General features: G+C 37.4%; 1 protein-coding gene across 1 annotated transcript in view; it reads right to left on the bottom strand.

Moving 5' to 3' along the window:
* Positions 1 to 21,731, bottom strand: part of cacna2d3a (calcium channel, voltage-dependent, alpha 2/delta subunit 3a) — a 645,952-nt gene that overhangs the window by 502,409 nt on the left and 121,812 nt on the right. The window contains exons 4-5 of the mRNA XM_043708636.1: positions 19,051 to 19,213; positions 4,268 to 4,399 (exon numbers count right to left, since the gene is read on the bottom strand). Coding sequence (XP_043564571.1) covers positions 4,268 to 4,399; positions 19,051 to 19,213 — 295 coding nt within the window. The remainder of the gene's footprint in view (positions 1 to 4,267; positions 4,400 to 19,050; positions 19,214 to 21,731) is intronic.

Below are 21,731 nucleotides of genomic sequence, written 5' to 3'. Positions count from 1 at the left end.
AGTCTCAATTTAACTGAATTAACCTATTGCACGTTATCAAGAGATTCAGTTGAAACCTCTGCTTTTATCACTTCATTAGCCATCTGTACCTACTTGTTGGCTCCCTTTTATCCAGATACTTGTGCGCAAAAATGATTTAGCCCCTTGCTGTGAGAGCATTGCTTTTTCTCTGGCTGGACATGCCTTCATCTCCTTTGGGTGTAGTCCTCTGCAGTATGTGCATCCTGCTTTTTGCCTGTCATTGTGTGCCTCTGTGACAGGAATAAGGCAAGTCCTAAATTCTAATCTGTACAGCCATGAAGATGCTCTATCTATTGATTCACAACCTCAGTACTTCTGCATATGTCAATTGCTCTCCGAAGTGTGTTCCCTTTCTCAGTAGGCATGTTTTTGAATTAGAATAAAACTAGATTTTATTTTTGTGTGTACTCAAGTACAGGGACACATGAGTACAGTGAAAATTGGACAAGTCACCATCTTATGTATAAAATCTTAGGTATAAAGTAGAAAAATAAAGATATAAAGCTAAAGGATCAATATTACAGTCCTTTTTAAGTGCTTAGCCGCAAGTCTGGATCCAGGTTCTTGCAATCAACACTGAGACCAACACCAGCACCATGCAGTCAGCTAGCCTCAGGTCCCTTTGCCATGCCGCTGCTGCAGAACGATGTTGCCACTCTTCAGCGCCAACTTGCCTCTGCCAACAATGCCACCATGAGTCCATGCTGGGCCAACCTCAGCAATGCAATTGCTGCTGAAGATATTGGGTCCCACATCAGACGCTGGGTCCAAACGTGCCTCCCTTCACCACCGCTGGGAACACAATTGCATCTCCCCCTGTCACTGCCATAGCCAGCAACACAAAACTGACTCTCACAACTGCCAGGAAGAAACCTTACATCAGAAGTGCTTAATATCCATTAAGCTCTCCAAAGAAGCTAAGTCAGGTTAAAAGAAAATAGTAAAAGTGGACGGAGCAGACAAGCTCCAGGCTTTCACTTCATGATCCCTTATTCCTAATGCAAACCTGTCTTTAATTAGGTCATTTTTTAATTGTGCAAATTCACAAATTTCTGAGTTAATGACATTATGTATTGATTAATTGACTCTTTTTCACTTTGTTCCCTAATATTATTATGTACCATTTATACATAATCTTCACTTAGGGTTCAAAGTTTGCCTTTGAAGCTTTTAAAATTTCTGCCGTGTATGTTTCTGCTCTTCAGAGAGAGTTAGGGTACATCACATTTTGAAACATATTTTGAAACATATTCCCAATGGAATAAAAATGTAGTGACTAAGAACTGTTTTGGCATGGTCAACAATCTGTAGCTATTGTATATTCTACCATTGTGCTTGAAAGAAATTCCAGTTTTGCTTCATAAACCTCATTATTTGAAAAGGAGCGGCCAGAGGAAGTTCTACAGATATTTTCCCTTTACCAGAGTTTTAACTCTGATTTGCTTCTTTGATCCATATTTTCAAATTAAATTTGTAGCAGCATACAGTTCTGCACATATCTGTGTTTCCGTCTGGAACAGTACATTCTTACAGTTCTTTAACATCACTGTAGTGTCACTTCTGATACCATGTTTCATGCATACAACACAGCATTGTGTATAACAAAGACAAGATCTTTATTGAAGTGAACTTAAGATGTTCACATACTGTGTGTGTGCCGCATGGCACTGGTCACCATAACTACAGCTGGCTAGGAAGGACATTCGTATTTAATTCATTTTATTTTGTTAAAATAAATTTAAACCTTTGATGCAACCAACCAAGAGTTTTTTTAAAATATTAATTCATGGAATGTGAGTGTTAGTACCTGGACCAATATTTGGTGCTGAGCCCTAACTGTCCCTTGAACTGCTTTGCTTTTAGAGCTACGTCAAAGGACAGTTAAGAGTCAACTACATTTCTATGTGTACAGAATTAGCTGTAGACCATACAGATAAAGGTGATAGATTTCCTTACATAATGCATATTAGTCAACCAGATAATTTGAAAAGAGGTGAGCTATTTCATCCATCTTCCCAGGTTATAACAACAGTCATAGAATTCAAACACAATTAGGCCGAAAGAGCGACGTAGCTGTTGTAAATAGTCACAGTACATTTTATATGCAGAAAATAATGGCATAAATGGTGGCCCCATTCAGCAGCTGGAAAGCTAGTAGCAGCTTCACTACCACCACTTTTGAAAGCCCCAAATACATATTAATGAAGTCGTTAACTGTTGTCCATCAAGGTCCCGATGCATTTAACTAACCCTCAAAAGCTGCCATTTAATCAGAGAGACAGTAGTTCTTCAGTCTCACCAGCTCCAGCACTGAAGTTGGTCAATGCTGGAGCTGCAGCATCAGCAGAGGAGGCCTCAGAACATTGCTGAGGAGTCAGGCTCACTGGAACCAGTCAAGCAGATCCCAATAAGGGGATCATCATTGAGTGGGGTCTTTCAGTTGGGGCAGCTCCTCCTGGTAGGGTGGCCTTCCCTTTCCTGGATTTAACCTTGGGCAAAGGTGAGCATTCCACCTTTCACTTTTTTTCCTATTTCTATGGATTCTGTCTAGCTGAGAGATTCTCTCTCTCAGCACATTTCATAGGCTATGAGTTTTCTAATTTCCAACTACGTACTTAGTTTCTGACTGCAAGTAACCTCAAACGGCTTGAAAACCTCATATAGAGAAAACAGGATTGAGCTCATCACCAAAACTATAAAGTCTTCCAAAAGGATCGTCTGAATGTTCAACAAACGGAGGAAAAGAGCTCCCAGAGGATTCCTGATGAAGGGCTTATGCCCAAAACGTCAATTCTCCTGCTCCTCGGATGCTGCCTGACCTGCTGTGCTTTTCCAGCAACACACTCTCGACCCTGATCTCTAGCATCTGCAGTCCTCACTTTCTCCCTCTGAAAAGAGCTCCCAGTCACACACTCAGATTTTGGTTAACTATAACTGTAGGCTGGTGATGTTCTGATGGGGAAGCATGTCCATCCTCTGCTCCAACCCTACAATTTCCTGAGGTATAATTCTTCCAATTTGTGCAGTGTGTCCTTAAAGAATTCCAGCCACTTAAAGACAGCCTGATATCACTAGGTTACAGGATTCTAGTGGCATAATATTGGACCCATTGGGAGAAAGAAATGCTACAATATCAAAACCCATAATTGACAGAACTTAGAATCATTATTGTTGTCACCTGATGATAATTATCATATTCCCCATGGCAACCTCCGGGAAAAAAAAGTAGTAACAGAATGGACAGAAGGGAAATCCAATGTAGATCTGAGCCTCACTGCCATTTAAATGCAGTGAGAGAAAATAATCGAATCTTAACTGCCCTCTAAAGTAGCCTTGCAAGCAACTCAACAGTGTAACATTGCTAGAAAAATACAGAAGTTCCTTTCGAGGAGTATTGTAGGGGCACCTTCACCATACAGATTGCAGTAAACAGACAAAGCACATTAAAATCTTCTTAGGGCAACTAGGAGTGCACAATAAATGTCTGCCATGCAAGACTGCCTGCTTGAAGATCACTCCCAGGACCTGGTTTCAATGGGGGAAATATTTGAATCACCTGGCATAAGCAACAAGGATGAATATCAAGCTTCTAATTTCTCCAACACTCAATTCCCCAGTCTTTCCCTCGTCCATCCCGAAACCCTTCCGATCATGGTCCCGCCTGAGCCAACACCAGGCCCCACTCAACTCCATGTAACAGTTTGACTAATTCTGCGGTTAAGCTATTAAGGCTCACTCTCGATCAATATGAATGTTTCTGGATAATGCATTGATCAATCCACAGTGGGAAATGCATGATATGGTTTAAATTCAACTTCTTAATAGCACCGAAGAGGTTCAATTGTACATCCCCAAGAATGAATTAATGAAAGCTGTTTCACAAATGGAAAAGGCCATGAATTATGGTCCTTTTTTTTTGTACACGTGAGACAACATTAGAACGCAATGTTCAGCAATCACTGAACAAGATCTTCTCCAGAAATGCTTGCATCGACTGAAGTATAGACCTTAACCCACCATAATTGAAGGAGTCATTACTTCAGTTCCCACTGCACTACAGGTACTGAACCTCATGTTATTAAATTAATAAAAGCTGTGATAGAACCTGGACATTCTTCCTTGAGTTTTGAAAAAGGCATGCATCTTTCATTGTAACTAAATCTAACGCAAACTTACATGAAAATATAAATATTAATCTACATAAGTATGATATGAACATTGTATAATTCACTAATTTGTGTCATACCTGGATATTGCCTGAAGAATCCATTAGCACTCCCAAAGTACTGCCATAAAAGAGAAGGGTCACGTTCAAAATTGTCAACAAAAATTTTATTTAATGCTTCAGACCAGGAAACTCCATTTACTATGGCAGGGTCTGTAAAATATGAGAAAAAATGTCTTTGTCAACTATGAAAGAAAATCATTCCCACAAAATTCACACTTTTACAAGAACATTTCTAATTTTAGTTTGACATTCAAGTGAGGACAGTGAATTAAGTTACTGGCAGGGCGGAGTAGCTAAATGTAGGATGGGTCACTTTGGGAAAATCAGAAAAGTACCGCCGGAGCAGGTTTGGGCATAGACTCCCTCCATTGCTTTCTCGGTCATGTAAGGTGCATGATCCATGATATAGTGGACAGAGAACTTGATAAGTGGACCAAAAGCAAATATATAAAATCTAAAACAAAAAACATTTCAAGGGTTTTAAGAATAGGGAACTGTACAAACCTACAAAGGAGGAGGTGAAGCATGAAGATGGACAGGTCATAGGTTCAATCCAAGCTTGGTGCTGAGGTTATGGGAAATGAAAATTGTTCGGGTCATTTGCTGACCTGCTTAAAGTATTTAATTGTGGACATTGAGTGAGGTCAGAATCAGACTGCATTTGTAGTCAGCCTCACACTTTTCTGTGAACTGTAAGCTGTTTTCAGTCAAATTTTCCAGCAAGGGAATGAAGAAGTGAAAATTATGGAGAACACAGAAAGAGTATTGAGGTGAGATATATTGTAAATAAAAGCAAAATACGGCAAATGCTGGAAATCTGAAATAATAATAGAAAGTGATAGAGAAACTTAGACATTTGGCAGCATCAGTGAAGGGAGAAACTGAGTTAACATTTCAAGTTCAAAATATTGTAAAATTGTCTATATTCATGGAAGATAGAAGAATTAGTTTAAAAGACTGCACTGTTGACCTCTGTTGCATATTAAATTATTAAACAAATAAATAATTGCACTATAATACCCTTTGGGTAGGTCTTTGTTAAAAGAAGCAATCTGAGGGGACAATGAATTCAAAACACCACAAACCTCTCAGGTAAAATGCAATATCTTTCACCATATATGCTGAGAACAAACTGTGCTGTCAAAAATGATTGACACAGCACACCAGGAAACAGTTGGCCCTAGTGAACAGGTTCTTCGGGCAAAATAAAAAAAGCAAAAGAATTGTGGATGCTGCAAATCAGAAACAAAACAGAAATTGCTGGGAAACCTCAGCATGTCTGGCAACATCTGTGGAAAGAATCAGAGTTAATGTTTTGGGTCCAGTGACCATTCTGAAGAAGGGTCCACTGGACCCGAAATGTTAACTCTGATTTCTCTTCTGGCAAAATATGTAAATTGGTCTAATTGCCAAACAACAGAACAGTACTGTTTGTCATGTTATACATCTGCAGAGTTAGTCCTGTGTGTAACAATACTGTGGTATTGATGCAGTGGAAAAGTAATGTGGGCAAGAGCTAAGGCGATCAGTAAATATGTATCTTTCTATGGAATTAATTGCTTATAGTTTTAATGGTCATTGCATAAATCAATAAACCAAAGAACTATTAAATGGGCTTCCAGCTCATTTTCTGTGCATAGTTATAAAGTGCCTACATCTGACATAAGCACTGAAGCATTAAATTGAATTTGTTTGCTTGTGACACAGTATTTGTCCTAAAATCCATCCATTGATTCAGTTTGGGGAAAGAACCTGAAATGATGCATATTTTAACTTTTCAAATTACCTGAAACTGAAGCCAGACCTAAAATTCATCTCAGGAACCCTTTTTGAAAATAAATTGAGGAAAAATGTTAAAATTAAGCTTCAATATATTTATGAACTTTTTTGTTAATTTTTTTGAGTTGTGTTCAACCAGTAATGAGTAGAAAAAGACATCACCATTTTGAATGGCTTGAAATTAACAGTATTATTTACCTTTTTTTGTCATGAATACATACCTTTGACAGATGATGTCTTTAAAATGTGAAAAACAGAACGCAAACAAAAATCAAAACAAAATACCAAAAGAGAAGAAACAATTTACAGAATGAGAAAGCACAAGCATTGTTAATTTAAGCAGAAAACATGAGTAAAAAGTTAACTGAGATGTGAAAGAAGACACTTGGTCAATGGTTCCCAATTCCAGCCTGTTTCATTTCAAGTGAAAAACAGAAGGACCTCTGTTTATATAGCTTATACAGGCTGTTCTAAAACAAGTCTGAAGAACATTTTTGGATTGACATGTAGTTATGTTTCTTGTGTGGGGAATGCCACAACATGCTCCTACAAACAACAGTGTGATTGTGACTAGATCCTCTTTTTTACTGATGCTGGTTGAAAACACCAGGGAACACTTCACTGCTTACATCTTACACAACAGGTGGTAATTCCAAAAGTACAGAATAACCTCAGTTATTCACGAGAGTGTAAGGACTTAGATTTGATGCCTCAATCTATAGAGTCTCTGATTCAGAGACGAGAGTATTACCACTAAGTGATGGTTGACAAATGTGTGATGGTTAATTATTGTATTCGAGATTACAATGTTGTGATAAAGAATGAAAAGTCTGAGGATTGAGGTGCGGTTTAAAAATCAGAAAAGCATGACCAAGAAATTGATAAAGATGTGTGAGTAAACTAACAGGAAATACAAAAACAGATTTTTAAGAGCTTTTAAAAGTATATAAAAAGAGATCAGTAAAAGCAAATGAGGGTACCTTAGAAGTACAGAAAGGAGAAATTTCAACAGGAATAAGGAAACATCAGAGACATTAGGCAATTACTTGATATCTGACTTCACAATGGGAGATAAAAAGAACAATCTGGAAATTGTGGTGAAGCTAGGGTCTAAGGAGAGTGAGGAGCTTCATTTAGTTGATTAATAACTAGCAAAAGTACTGAGAAATTAAAACTGAAAACAACAAATACCAATGGTTCCGATGATGCTCATCTTGAGGTTTTAAAAAAAAAGTGGATGGAGAGTTGTAATGAAGCTGCTCCTTTAACAAGGTTATGCTATCCTTAGCATTTTTTCCAGAGTGATCGTAAATGATACAGATTCTAAAACGTCTGATGTTGAAGGTTTTAGGGCCAATTTGATAATAGCTAACAGATACAGCCTCAGGCAGAAGGCTTTAATGTTTTAAAATAAAAACAATTGTACAAAGGAGAGTGGCCAGTTCTCCCAGCTTAGCTTCTCTCTGATTTGGTTTGGTTTTTAGCAGTAGCGGGGAAAACGCTGATGGCCCCAAAGAAGCAGGTCCAGGCTGGTATTCTCTCTCTGACTCCTCTCCTTTAAGAACCTGTGTTTGATTTTACCTTTTATGTCAATTGGTGTTTATGGGGATTATTGCAAGTATTTGGAACAGCATCATTAAGTTGGGATGTTCTGTTGGATTTTCAGAGAGGTTACGTTATTCAGTATTCTGTTTTCTGTTGTTTGTGTTTCATTCAGTAATTTTGTAAATAAATTCTGTTTTGTTTTTGACAAATTTATTGGAGTGTTTGAGAATGTGATTAGCAAAGTAGATAGGGGAATGCCAGTCAAGGAAGTAGATTTGGATTTATAAGGTTCCATCGAGAGGGTTACACACAATTAAAGCTCAGAGCATTGTGGGTGATATAGTCATACAATTAATATACTAATTAGCATGGATTACCAGATAGAAAACAAGAGTACAAATAATTGGTCATTTATGAGATAGCTAGGGTGCCACTGGCTATTGCTGAGGAAACATAGGCTTAGGCCTAAGATTTGAATGTAGTGAAATTTGCTGGTGACACAAAGTTCAATGAGTAAGTAAGCTGTAAAGAAAACACAAAAAAAGCTGTAAAGGGATTTAAATCAGTTAACTGAGAAGACAGTGGATGTTCAGATGATCAGCATATTCAAGACTAATATTTATAATAATTTGGTTGCTAAGGAAATGAAGAGATAAGGGGATATGGGTGGAGAGTGGCATTGATGTAGAATTTACGTTATAGTCTTACTGACTGACCGAGTAGTTTCACTATTTAAGCTGCTATTTTTTGTGGCCGGCAAACAAACTTGCCATTTCTTTGAATTTCATTACTTATTGGTTTGCTTGCTTTGTCAGAAACCTTTGGAAATACTGGCCTGAACGCTGTCCTGGAAAGCTGCTGCTTTCATTATGAGGTTCATGTTACAGCACCTTTAATTATTCTGTGATCTCCTGCATTACAATATAATAAAAGCGCTGCCTTCCAACCAGGATAAAGAATAGAACTATCCATAAAGCAAAGCAATTCACATTGCTTGGAAAATATTATGAAGCATGGTTTTAGAACTGATAATTGTATGTTTAGTTGATAACAGAAAATTGTGCACCATCTATTATAGTTGATCTTAATTAGTCTCCAAATTGTCTAATAAGCCACTTAGTTCTATCAAACCACTTAGAAGGAAAATAGCAACAAAACTGGACAGAACACTGGCCTGTAAATGAACTATCAAATTGGGCATAACAAATACACAGCTAGGTCAGTTGACTGCAAGGTCCTTCTCACTATCATCATTGACTGTCAAAAAGAAACAACTTGTTCACCAGTGTCCTTAAGGAACATCTGTGATCAATGTCTCAACTGGTTAATATGTGACTCCATACCCATCACAAGGTGGTTAAGACTTAGCTGCCTTTTGAAATGGAATAGTGAGCCAGTCAGTGTACGAAACCGCAATAGAATAATCAAAAAAGAATAAAACTAGGTGAATTACTTGCTATCTGCTGGTCCTGTGACTAGTTAAGCAACAGCCTGACATAGTCATACTCACTGAATCATATGTAAGTGTCTCAGTCATGATCATCACCATGTTTGGATATGCGCAGTCCCACCAGCACGACAGATTCACCAGTGATGGTGATGAACTCAGGATGGAGTTGCCCTGCAAGTACCCAAAATTGACTTCTAAACTCATGAAGTCTCATGACATCAAGTTAGAAATGGATAAAATAACCACCTACTACCCTTTCTTGACACAACTGATGAATCAATTCTCCTCCATGTTGCACATAAATGGAAAAAAGCATGAGGTGGCAAGGCCACAGACAGACTCTGACTTAGGGACTTCAATGTCCCTCACCAAGAGTGGTTCGCATCACCACTATGTACTAGGCTGGGTGAGCCCTGAGAGACACATCTGCCAGATTGAGCCTGAGGGAGGTAATAAAGGAATCAATAGAAGGAAAATCCATGAGGCTTTCTCCTCACCAGTCAAGCTGTTGCAGATGTCCATGATACTATAGATAGGAGTACCATAGTCCTGGTCAAGATATTCACACCGAGCATATCTTGGGGACTGGTGGCAATGGATCAAGAAGTGGCTGAAGATCAACAAAGGACAAAGGACACAAGTGGGTGAGGTCTGGATGGGGTGAAGAGAGGCAGGAGTAGCTCTCAGCAAAATCCTGAAATTGTTTTCATATCAGGGCCATAGATGTATCTGCACTACGTGCACTACAGCAGATCAAGAAGGCAACTTGCTGCCACCTACACACGGCCAACTAGGGATGGGCAAAAAATGCTGACCAAGCAAGCAGCCCCCACATCCTGTAAGTGAATTTCAAATGCAACATATACCATTGGTTTAGTTCTGCTGCAAATAACGATAAACAAATTTGTTTGTTTTAACTGCTTTAAAAAATACACCAAAACATTCTCTTTTATGCAACTGGAAATTCCTATAAAGTATGGAATGATGAAAATTAGAAGATTGTCTGATGAAGTAAAACTTTTGTTTTGAGGAAGGGTCCCCGGACCTGAAACATTAACTCTGATTTCTCTTCACAGATGCTACCAGATCTGCTGAGCTTTTCCAGCAACGTTTGTTTTTGTTTCTGACTTACAGCATCCACAGTTCTTTCAGTTTTTAACATTTTTGTATTTGTTTAGCAAAGTTCATATACACTACTTAAAACTAAGTGATACCATTCATTTAATTTCTTGCTTCTAGTGTAAAATCATTTTATTGCTGAAAGCTATGAAATTTTCACATCAATTAAAATATTCTATTGCTTTTAAAGATCAATTTTCATTGTCTGCTTTTAACTGCATTGAAATATGAGCTTCAACCCACCATTTTAAATTAGGTAAAGATAACTTCCAATTTAATAGCTGTAGAGTCTATGAATATCATTTAGTCAAGAAAAAACAAATTAAGGGCTGTCCAGACAACATTATCCAGTTTGGAAATACTTTCAGCTAATCTGTTCATTCATAAGCCATTTAGAGAATTGACATTATAAAATACAAAAGTATGAAGTACACTTTTTCTGATATTTCACAACATTGAAACTCTATGCAATCTACTTCTCAACCTAATTAATTATTTTGTTGTTTAACCTTGAAAATTGTTATGACCCCACCGAGACTTGGAATGAAAAATAAATATTTATGAACTACAATCTCAATTTGGCACATCATCAGAGTCAAAGGCAGAGTAACCCAGAAATACAACGCAAACAGTTTATCTTCTTGAGAGAACATGCAGACATTTTGCTGAGGTCCACGGGAAGGTCTTCCAGCCTACAATGAGTTGGAACTGTCATGGGCCCTGAAATGCCGACAGAGCAACTAATGGATTCATTGAGAAGTAAAAATTGCCCAGAGATCTGTCTCTAAACACTATTCTCATGTTCTGCACTGGATCAGACCAACATCCAATCATCCAGGTCTCCAACAAACAACTTTGAGGCATCTTTACATTGCCAACATGTTAATGATCTAATCCTCACAACCTTTGAATGGAGACCATGGTCAGATCCACACTTTTGTCAACATAGCAGCCCTCATGGTATTTTGGGCCATTAGGTATGGCATAAAAGAGGCTGCTGACTCTCTGTCGCAATTTTGCAACATTGCTGAAAACTAATTTCACCGCTGTATGTTCTGTTGCAAACTAACTTCCAAATCTCTTATCACACAAAACACAAAGAGTGAGCTCATTGTCATCTTACACAGACACAATAGGCCAAATGGCTTCCTTCCATACTGTAAATTCTATGACTCTAATCTACTACAAGTAAGTGCAAGATATTGAACTTCATGATGGTAAATTTTAACTTGGGCAGGGCACAAAATGATTGCTATTTAAATATTGATTCTGCAAAAGGCCTTTGTTTTTCCGTGATATTAAGCCTCGAGACTGAAGACATCATCTTTTAGTAGTAAGATCAAATCACAAGTGTCTTTAATTGATAAAGTAATATTTTAATATAAGCTGAGCTAAGAAAACTTTTGCATTTGCAAGATTTGTACTTGTCATGAAATGAGCTGTTTCTGTTTCAGTTTAAATGTGAAGAATTTATATTCCTTTCTAACACTGCATTCCATTTTAGCCAAAAATCACTTACTCTTAAGTCAGTCAGTGTTGACAGTTCATTTTGTTCCACAGACAAATAAGTACTTCCTAATCTTATAAGCTTCTCTTTGGGGACCATTTTCACAGAATGTTGCTTGCAATATATCCTGTCACGTGTAACAGTCAGTAACCCAGGATAATGGAGAAAGACATTAGATATAATGTTAAAGTTAAAAACATGGCTTGTCAATCAATGATCCTTAAAAAGTGATTAACCCTTTGAGATCTATTCAAAAATTATTACACCAAATCAAAAATATATTAAAGACATTGTGTTCCTTATATGTGGTATTCCGTTATATTTAAACTACAAAGCAAAATTCAATGCAATCTGTGTATAATGATATAGCAAAGGTCCACAGCCACTAACAGTGAACTGAAAATGTTTCTGTCAAAAGTTTAAATTTGTCACACTGACATAAATCTTTGGTCTAATAAACGTGTTAATAATTCAAAAAGAATTTAGTCTTGGTGTCAATGATATTACTTATTCATTTTACAGCAGTATTCCACATATTGCCTGTTTGTTATCCTGAGGAAAAGTCATAAAGGCTTAGAAACTGAAATTTATCGGAATTGCTTCTGAGGATTATTCTGGTTAACTCATTCAAATTGTCAACTGAACTGTCTTGTGACATATGTCAGCTGAAGATATCTAATATCTTAGGCATCAATCTATTAATTAATCTTGAAATGTTTAATTCTAAAACAACATAACATCAAATGCATGCAAAAAATTCAGGAATCAAGTAGCAAAATGATTGTGAAGTCAGGTTGCAATTAATGCACTGACCCTGAAGGTAAAATGATAGCATCATAAACATTTTAGCACTGCAGAAGGTCATTCAGATCTCTTCCCTGCTCTAAATATAGGTATCTCTAAGGGTTTAATTTTACACATGAATTTTTGAACAACTTATTTAATTTTTGATATGAGAAAACAACACATATAAAGAAGATTTTTTTTTTCTAAGATAACCAATTTGCTGTTGGTCTGAAAATATCTCTTTATTTCCTTGAATTGGTCAAAAGTACACATTTAGTGGGAAAATTTATTCCAGACTTCTTCCTGAAATTTTAAAGATGTGGTCTTTCAGGTGTTGGTGTCTGTTGGAGGGTAGGGTTGGTCAGGTGTCCAGGAAAAGGGAAGGGTTCAGTTGTCCAAGAGATGGGGGTTGTGGTATCCATTCGTATGGGACATAGGGTGTCCAGGAAGGGGATCAGTGATATGGATACTCAGTGTGAATGATTGCTGGGTCAGTGATATAGTAACCCATGAGTCAGAACAAGTTTTAATGCTTTGATTTTTCCTGGTTGAGTATTAAGATGAGTAATTCAGCACCCTGTGAGGTCTCCAGATCTAGTTCAGAGTTGCAGATGTTCCAGAGAGCTCAGATGTTGGGTAATTGCACAAAAAGAGTTTAGATTTCACAGGCAATGACCACATTGCCTGTGCATTGGGATTTCCAGAAAGTCCAATGTGCATCTTTTATGCTATGTCCAGTTTATGACTACTCTTGGACAAAAATATTTGGGCACTAATCTTGACGTAAGGCATATTGTATTATTTGAAGGATTTGCTGGACAGTGCTGTACAATAAAATTTATAACAGCTTCGCTCTCTGAGCAATATATTGAGTTATCGAATGGTAAACCTTTCAAAATATGCTAGTTGAAATATGAAAAGTTCATTAGCAGTACATTAATTTGTAGAGAGAAAGGTATAAGTCAAAGCTAGGTCATTTTCTGAAAAGGCAATTAAAGATAGACAATAGCATAAGCAATCATAAAACTAACTGGTCAAAAACTAATTTATTTTCATGACTCGTTTAGTTCTTACTGTATTATGTAGACACCCTGTGGTAATGTCATGAAGTGTTAGTCAATTTGATACAGAGTGTGATGGCACACAGCCAGAGAATGCTCCCAAAATATCAAACAATTAGAGAGAGGCTAATAACGTTCACGAGCACTTTCTTTTTCTTCTCGTGTGGATTTTGTCATCATAGATTGAAAATTAAGGTGGAATCTGTTCTGGCTTTTTTTTTGACGGAATGAACTGATGAAGAAGCTCTCACATACATTCACCAGGCTTATTGTGAGATGATGTAGGACTGTAAACTGGCATTCTGATGCAGCTTCCTAAACAAAACCTGATAGGCCATGTCACTGGAAAGGTAAATCATGGGGACTCTGAAATAAATCCACAGAGCCCAATATCCTGTCACCATATCACCCTTTATTTACACATGTATTGTGCTTGACACTGGTTCAACTTCCTCAAAGCCAGCTCTCAGAGTGAACAGAACTTCTGAAACTCCTGTTTGTATCCATCAGCCAGAGCTCCATGACTGGACCAGATTAACAGCCCCAATCAGGGGACTCTTATTTTGTTACATTCACCTGGCTGACCTCATTAACCATTACAGACTCATGACTGTGATCACAGGTCCCAGGGTGGTTGCAACTTGGATTATTTTTAAAGAGTTACCTTGCTATTTCTTCAAAGCCTAAAGAATAATTCAAGACTTATCTTTGCAGGATGCCATCATTTGCACGAACCATAGAAGCGATCACAGATCATACCATTCAATGTGTGACTCATCCCTATGTGAATTTGCAATTACGTGGTACGGGAATAGAAGGGCTATCATGAAATTGGCAGGTACTTTAGAGTCCCACAAGTAGGGCCCTTTTGAAATGGTATCAACTGCATGATTCTGTTAACAAGGCAGTAAGGCTACTGACCCCATTTCAGGAAGATTACTGTCTTGTTAGCATCAGGTAAATCAGTGAAATGTAACTAGTGAGTGAAGATATCATAACTAAGCTTCATCAAGTTTATATCATATTTTCTCTCTGTGCTGGTATAATAGAAGCATTAAAATGTTTATTTTATTAGGCTGATGCTTCTGATACAATCCATTTCTTCTTTAATGTGCCAGAGCTATAAAGTATAGATTGAAAGCCACTACTTATTTCCTATTTAAGTAAAGGTAAATGCTAAAATATGATACAGCATTTTGCATGAGATTTCCAATGATGAATGTTTTCATATTTCTCTTATGATGTGCATTTAAGCATTATGATTTGCTTTTTCATTTTACTTTTAAAATCTTTAACCTCTATCAGTTTTTTTTCTGCTATTCTTTTTTAATTGGGTAATGAATGAACTGGACCTGAGGAACAGTCCTGGTGTTACTGTGCACATGTTACTTGTCTGATCTGTCAATGTCCATAGCTGATATGCTAATCAGCTGCTGGCAATGACTCAGGATCTGAGATCATGTTGCTGATTTTAACTCTACCTTTCAGATATGCAGATCAGGATCTGATTCACCCTCCTGGGCCCCAGACAAAGAATGTAACATTGGGCGCAAGAGTAGAAACTGCTGTAATTCATCACTCGGATGATGTCAGGGAAAAAAAGGATCAGAGACAGATGAATCTATTCAAGATGCTTTGTTTAACTTAATCTGAAAATGGCATGTACTTTATGACAGTTCGCAGCCATTTTTGTTCTTTTAATGTGAACCACCAACAAGGAGCCTCACTTGCCACCCGTGAACATGAGAAATTGCAAGTCCACTGACCATGGGTTCCTGAGATAAAGGATCAGTAAGTGAGGTTTTCCACCATAGATCACGTTTGCAAACCTGGTCCTGGAACATGCTTCTCAGAAATGGAAATCCCAATTGCCAAAAGACTTCCCATCAAATACGTAAGTCTGGGTCTTTCAGGCTGCTGTAGTTCCTGCCACCTCACCATTGGCTAAAGTGTCATGAAAAAGCCCAGTTACAAATGCTGATGGTTGCCCTACAGCAATTTAATACTGTTGATTATCAAAAGGTGAGAATTCCACTGCTATCTCAGTCGGGTGCCCTGCCTTAGAGGGCTGCCCATCAACCAGATAGCTTTGTAGTCCCACCAGTGTCACTGGGAATGGAGGCCACTGCTGGGACTATAGGCAGCCCTACCACTCGAAGGACTACAGTCAAGTCTAGGGCTAACATTCTCATCGAGGTCTGCCAACATGCCACGTTGGGAAGTGATTGGTGTGAGGGGCTGTGATTAAAAAGAGGTCTGGCCGGGAAGAATATTAAAGAGGATGGCCTTGGTGGGGTAACACCTAAGGGTCCTGGAAAGGAGATTCTCCAAACTCCCCACCCAAAGGACTCCCTGCACCCACATTTCCTGGCACAAGTTTCTACATCTAAAACTGGTTTATGGGCTTTACATACAATGTCAGTCTCCCACAGGTAACATATCAGCACTGGCATGATGAGATATCAGCCCAAGTGCAGATGGGTTGCTCCACACCGCCTGTAATTTTCCTGTAAACTTTCAGACAAGCCAGAGGAGAGTCAGCCCTCTCTCCACCCACACTGCCCACCCACAAAGGATTCTAAACTCCAGGCCATTGTATTGGGTTTCACCGGATCTCTAGGAATGTGCTTCAAAATGGAAAATTGTCAAGAAAGAAAGACATGGAGTGACTATCTCTAAACACTACCATGTTTTGGGCATCAAAAGGTATTGTGGAGTCACATATAGTTCTTGTAGTTAAAGAACATTGAATAGCTTTGGAGAAGATTTAAATATATAAGTTGGGATATTTTTGATTTGGTTTGATTAAGTATCATTTCTTTTGAATTTGTTTTCTCTAGAATCCAGATAAACACAGCAAATTCATTTCAGTACTAAGACAGCGAATAAGACATCATTTTCGTAAGGCAACAATTGAGCAATGTAACTTGTCTTAACAGCTTTTGGAATTTTAATCTAACTGTGCATTTGGTCCCTGATTAAAGTTGCTATATTACTTTCACATATTAAACAAACCATTGCATTGACTGAAAAATTTGCACCATTGTATGATTTGAGAGTATATCTTAGACCCAGTCTTTGCCATCTATTAATCACTTGCACTTGACCGCTACTGGAATACTTGAAAAGTTTGGGGACCACTAATGTATAACAACTCAGAAGCAAAATGGATAATGTCAACACATAAATATGTCAACACATTAATATATCCTGCTACTCTCAAAATGCACATTAACAAGAAGAAAAGCCAGTTGTTTTTACATGTACCCGTAAGGATTGTTTTAGATGTGAGTGCCAGAATTAAATTCTTAACATTTTCAATAAACCTTGGTCTATTAAAAGAGGGTAGGGAAAAATTGTTCTGTCTGTATGAAAAGCCAGCTTGAAAAGACAGAAAAACTGACAGAATTGTAAGTTTAAATACAGGCTCAACAAGATAAATCTTGGTCATAGGAACATAGAAAGGAACTCTGGAACCTCGGGTAAGAATGAATCATTTAGGACCTTAAATCTGATCTGTGAACTAACTCCAAATGCTGATATTTTCTCCATATCCCTTAATAGCTTTGCATAATAAAAATCTATCCATCTCAGATGTACAATTTACAATTGATCTAGCATCAAATGTCATTTATGGAGTTACAAACTCTTACCACCTCTGTTTGACATGTTTCAAAACTTGGCGAGAATGTTTTTAACAAAAAGAAAGTGCTACTACAGCTTAGGTTAATTCATCTGTAATACTGTCAGTGTGTTTGTCTCTTGACGAGCGAACTCATCATTGACCCATGAGCAGCTAAAAGACAGATTTTCAAAATATTCATCATAACCACACTGAAACTTAATGACACTATTAAAATCACATTCTTCTAGAATGGATTATGCAGTAGATAGCCTCCATACAAAGGATTTTTTTTTATAATAGACACTCTTGTAAATATGGTCAAGGTGAGGAAAGTTATCATGCCAGTTTTTTGCATGAGTGAAAAAGGACATATAAGTCACAAATGCCAAAGACATAAGCAAGTTAAATTGTGTTCCACTTGAGTGCAAGAATGTCTGTAGCACTCTATCAATGGCGTAATATTCTATTCATTTCATGGGTGATTTCTTTAATGTTCATAACATTCCTTGCAAATCAGAACATTAAGTGACAATTCACTACAGGGAACTAACACATTGCCTGGCAGAGAAATGATCATTTACAGCTGTGATATAACTATTCAATTCACAATGAAGAAAGAGTTTTGACAAACAAAATTTCACTTCTCAGAAATCAATGAGTTGATAAATAAAACCAAAATTAAGTCTACTTAATATATTCCATGTAATCTTTCTTTCCCTAATCAGATGTAGTATTGTGGGATTGCAAGATAATAAATTATTTGTGTGACATCGTAATCTGTATTGGGCAGTCTTGATTAATTATGAGTCTTCATTGAAAGTTAAGGGGCTTAACCCAGAGAATAGACTACATTCATAGAATTCTGCTATATTAATTGTTATTCATATTGTAGTCAAGGGTCAATTAAGAATTCTATAACTGTTTAGAGGAGGCAACGTTCATAAATGTTATGACATACACACAAAAGAATTAACTATTGTACTGTGATCTAAGCATGTTTACCAAGGGTTTTCTACATCGGTAACTTTGGGACATTGAAGATCCAAAGCAGGAATACCACAGACCACATTCTGAAGATTGCTGCCCAATTCGCTGCCACTATGAATTGGAATTTATGGAATGTACTTAAGCTAATACAATGTTATTAGTTTAAGTGTTTAGAGTCATAGAGTCATAGAAACAGACACTTTGGTCTAACTCGTCCATGCCAACCAGAGATCCCAAATAAATCTCGTCCCTTTTGTCAGCATTTGGCCTATATCCCACTAAACCCTTCCTATTCATAAACCCAACCAGAAGCTTTTTGAATGTTGTAATTGTACCAGCCTCCACACTTCCTTTGGCAACTCATTCCATACATGCACCACCCTCTGCATGAAAATGTGCCCCTTATGTCCCTTTTAAATCTTTCCCCTCTCACCTTAAACTTATGCCCTCTAGCTTTAGACTTCCTCCACCTCTGGGAAAAGACTTTGTCTATTTACGCTATCCATGCCCCTCATGATTTTATAAACCTCTGTAAGGTCACCCCTCAGCCTCTGACATTCCAGGGAAAATAACCCCAGCCTATTCAGCCTTTCCTGATAGCTAAAAACACTTCAAACCTGGCAACATCCTTGTAGATCTTTTCTGAACCCTTTCAAGTTTCAGGACATCTTTCCTATAGCATGGAGACCAGAATTACACATAGTATTCCAATAGTGGCCTAACTAATACCCTGTACAGCTGCAGCATGACCTTCCAACTCCTCTATTCAGTGTTCTGACCAATAAAGGCAAGCATACCAAACGCTTTCTATCTACCTACTTCTTTCTGTTTGATACATTAAAAAAAAGTTAACATAAATGAATAATACTGATGTTAATCAGCTTTCTGAAATGAAACCTGTATAAATAAAATGAACAGAAACAATATATAATTCTGACATACCTTTGTTGTACTTGTTTGTTGGTATTTGGACATCACTTAAACTGATGTTAACTGGCAAGTTATTAAAATGTTCATTGGGTTCCAAAATAAATTCCTTCCCAAGTTCAACGTAGTTGCCATTTTCATCTTTTTCATTTATTAAAACAGCATTGAAATATTCATACTGAAAACAAAATAAACATATTAGTTAGTCCTAATGAAACGAAATCCATGTTGAAAATAGACAAAATGCGTGGTCATAAAAAAACAACAGCATTACATTTTAGTCAGCAGGATGCTGACATATGGTTATTTCTTACTTTACATCATAATATTGTGCAACATAAAACATTACACATCTTAAATTGTGCCAGTATGGAAAGCTAAGAAGATTAAATCTCTAACAAGTATTCTGTACTTGCAAGAGATATGCAGAAATGCTGGAAATAATTAAGCCACATAAAATTATGTATTGTATTATATACTTGAGATAGAATAAACAGGGTTGGGAGGAGTAGACGTTTTGTTTGTTTCTGATATTAATAGCAGCACAATAGAGTGGAATTGTGCCAAAGCAGCACAAAGGTTTGGGGATTTTAAAAAGGAAGCTACAAACACAACTGCTTACGTTCATATTTACTGCATTTTTTTTACACTGGGTGAAGATTCAGCTTGTTCAATTTAATCGCTATCCATAAAATGAGAATGCCTTCAGATCAAAATGACAAGATTCCACCTGTTGTTCTGATTCCAAAACATTCAAAGGTTTAAGGCACAAGGAGGCAAAGTTTGAAAATATTTTTGTCCCCACTGCACTCTATTAGTTAATTTCTAAGAAAATGAAATGTACATCTAAGAAATTATTAATTGATTCAATGTTTTCAAAGACATTTTCAGTTATTTTAAATCAGATTTCTCACTGTTAGTAGACTGGACACCATTAAAATAATTATTTTTGGTGACAAGCCTATTTTCAGCTATATGATCAAAATTCACTAGGTCAGCACTGTCATAGCATCAAGAGATATCTTTTAATGCGAAGAAAAATAAAATTAACCAGAATATTCAATATTGCTGCCCAATTTTGTTAGTAGTTTGAAGATTTTAATTTGGCTCATTGACTGTTGATGTTGCCTTCTGGGCTATTGCTATTTTTTGTCAGCAGTGTTTTGTCATTGCCTTCCACTGTCAGAGACACAGCAAGAAGTCAGGCCCCAGGCCTACCTCAGCTAGACCAGAAATTATTCTGAATCACGTGCCAGATAGCCGAGATAACCAGCCGCTGCCTGTGATTAATTACATGATTTGTAGAAGAAAATTGAACTGTAACCTCACCAGTTCAACTTTGAGCGTACGTATGAGCATACTTCCTGACTGTACCCAAAGTACTAAAAGTTATCCCAAGCCTTTTTATAACATTCACATATATTTATTGTTTTTTAGTTTTATCGTACAAAGCTCTGATGACTAAAATATCCAACATTTACAAAGTATTATCAATGTTATTAGACTACATCTAAGACCAATGCTCCAAATTGAAAAAAAGTGATAAGATTAATCTCCAATAAATTATTTTCCTTAAATTAATTTATCTTGCAATTGTCAATCCATGATGCCATTCCTATAAAGAGATTTTCTCATAATCTTACAAGGTGCTCCTCATCAATCCTGTGTCCTTGTGGCTTCGGCAAAATTGCTGAAAGCCTCTTATAATTAGAAAATTAGAGATTCACAGGTTATCTTCTGCTGTAATTAGAAAACTGGGGATTTACAGGCTATCTTCTTCTATAATTAGAAAACTAGAGGATATGGGTTATCCTCTGTTGTAATTAGAAATCCTAAGGGATACAGAGTGCCCTTGACAGTTATAGGCATTTGTCTTGTCTAACTGATGATGAGATTAGAGATATCTCAAAGCATCCAGAATGAAACTTAGAAAGGCAAGGGAATGAAGCAGTTGTGTCCATGTCAGAATCAGTGACATTGGAAAGAAGAGAGTGACAGTTTTGCAAAGATTTGAGTGTTGAGTGTTGGTAAGACCAGAATTTATTGCCCATCCCTAACTGCCCCAAACAATGTGACAAGCCAACTTTCTGAATCACCATCTCCTTGTGGAACTATTATGCATTGATTTCTGTTATATAGGGATTTCCATAATGTTGGCCCAACGATGAAGAAGGAATGATGATATATTTCTAAGTCGGAACAGTGTATCATATGATGTGGAACCTGCAGGTCTGGTCTACCAATGAATCTGCTCCAATTTTCCTTGGAAGCTGCAAAGGACATACTGCTAAAAAAATGTTAACGCAAGTAGCTGCAGTGCATTTTATAGATATTATTCACAGAAAGAGTGGGAGCAGCAGGGGGAAGTGACGAAGACCAGAGGGGCAGCCGGGTAGGATTTTTTCCCTTTAAAAGCGCGCAGGAGAAGAACCCGAGGCACTACAGAGGTAGTGTCTCCCACCCGCCCTCCTCCTCTAACCTAAATAATAACACCCGTTGTGGTAAGTAGGTAAGTGCTGCATTTTGCTAGTTGTATTCTTTAGACCCAGTTTTTTTTAAAAAAAGGTTACTTTCAGAGGGATGGCAGTGAAGGCAGTGCAATGTTCCTCTTGCAACATGTTTGAGGTGAGGGATGCCATGGACGTACCTGCTGATTACACTTGCAGGAAGTGCACCCATCTCCAGCCCCTCCAAGA

This window comes from Chiloscyllium plagiosum, chromosome 18, assembly GCF_004010195.1.
Source record: "Chiloscyllium plagiosum isolate BGI_BamShark_2017 chromosome 18, ASM401019v2, whole genome shotgun sequence".
Lineage (NCBI taxonomy): Eukaryota > Metazoa > Chordata > Chondrichthyes > Orectolobiformes > Hemiscylliidae > Chiloscyllium > Chiloscyllium plagiosum.
Note: the sequence above shows the minus strand (reverse complement) of the source record. Positions and strands in the feature narration are given on the sequence as shown.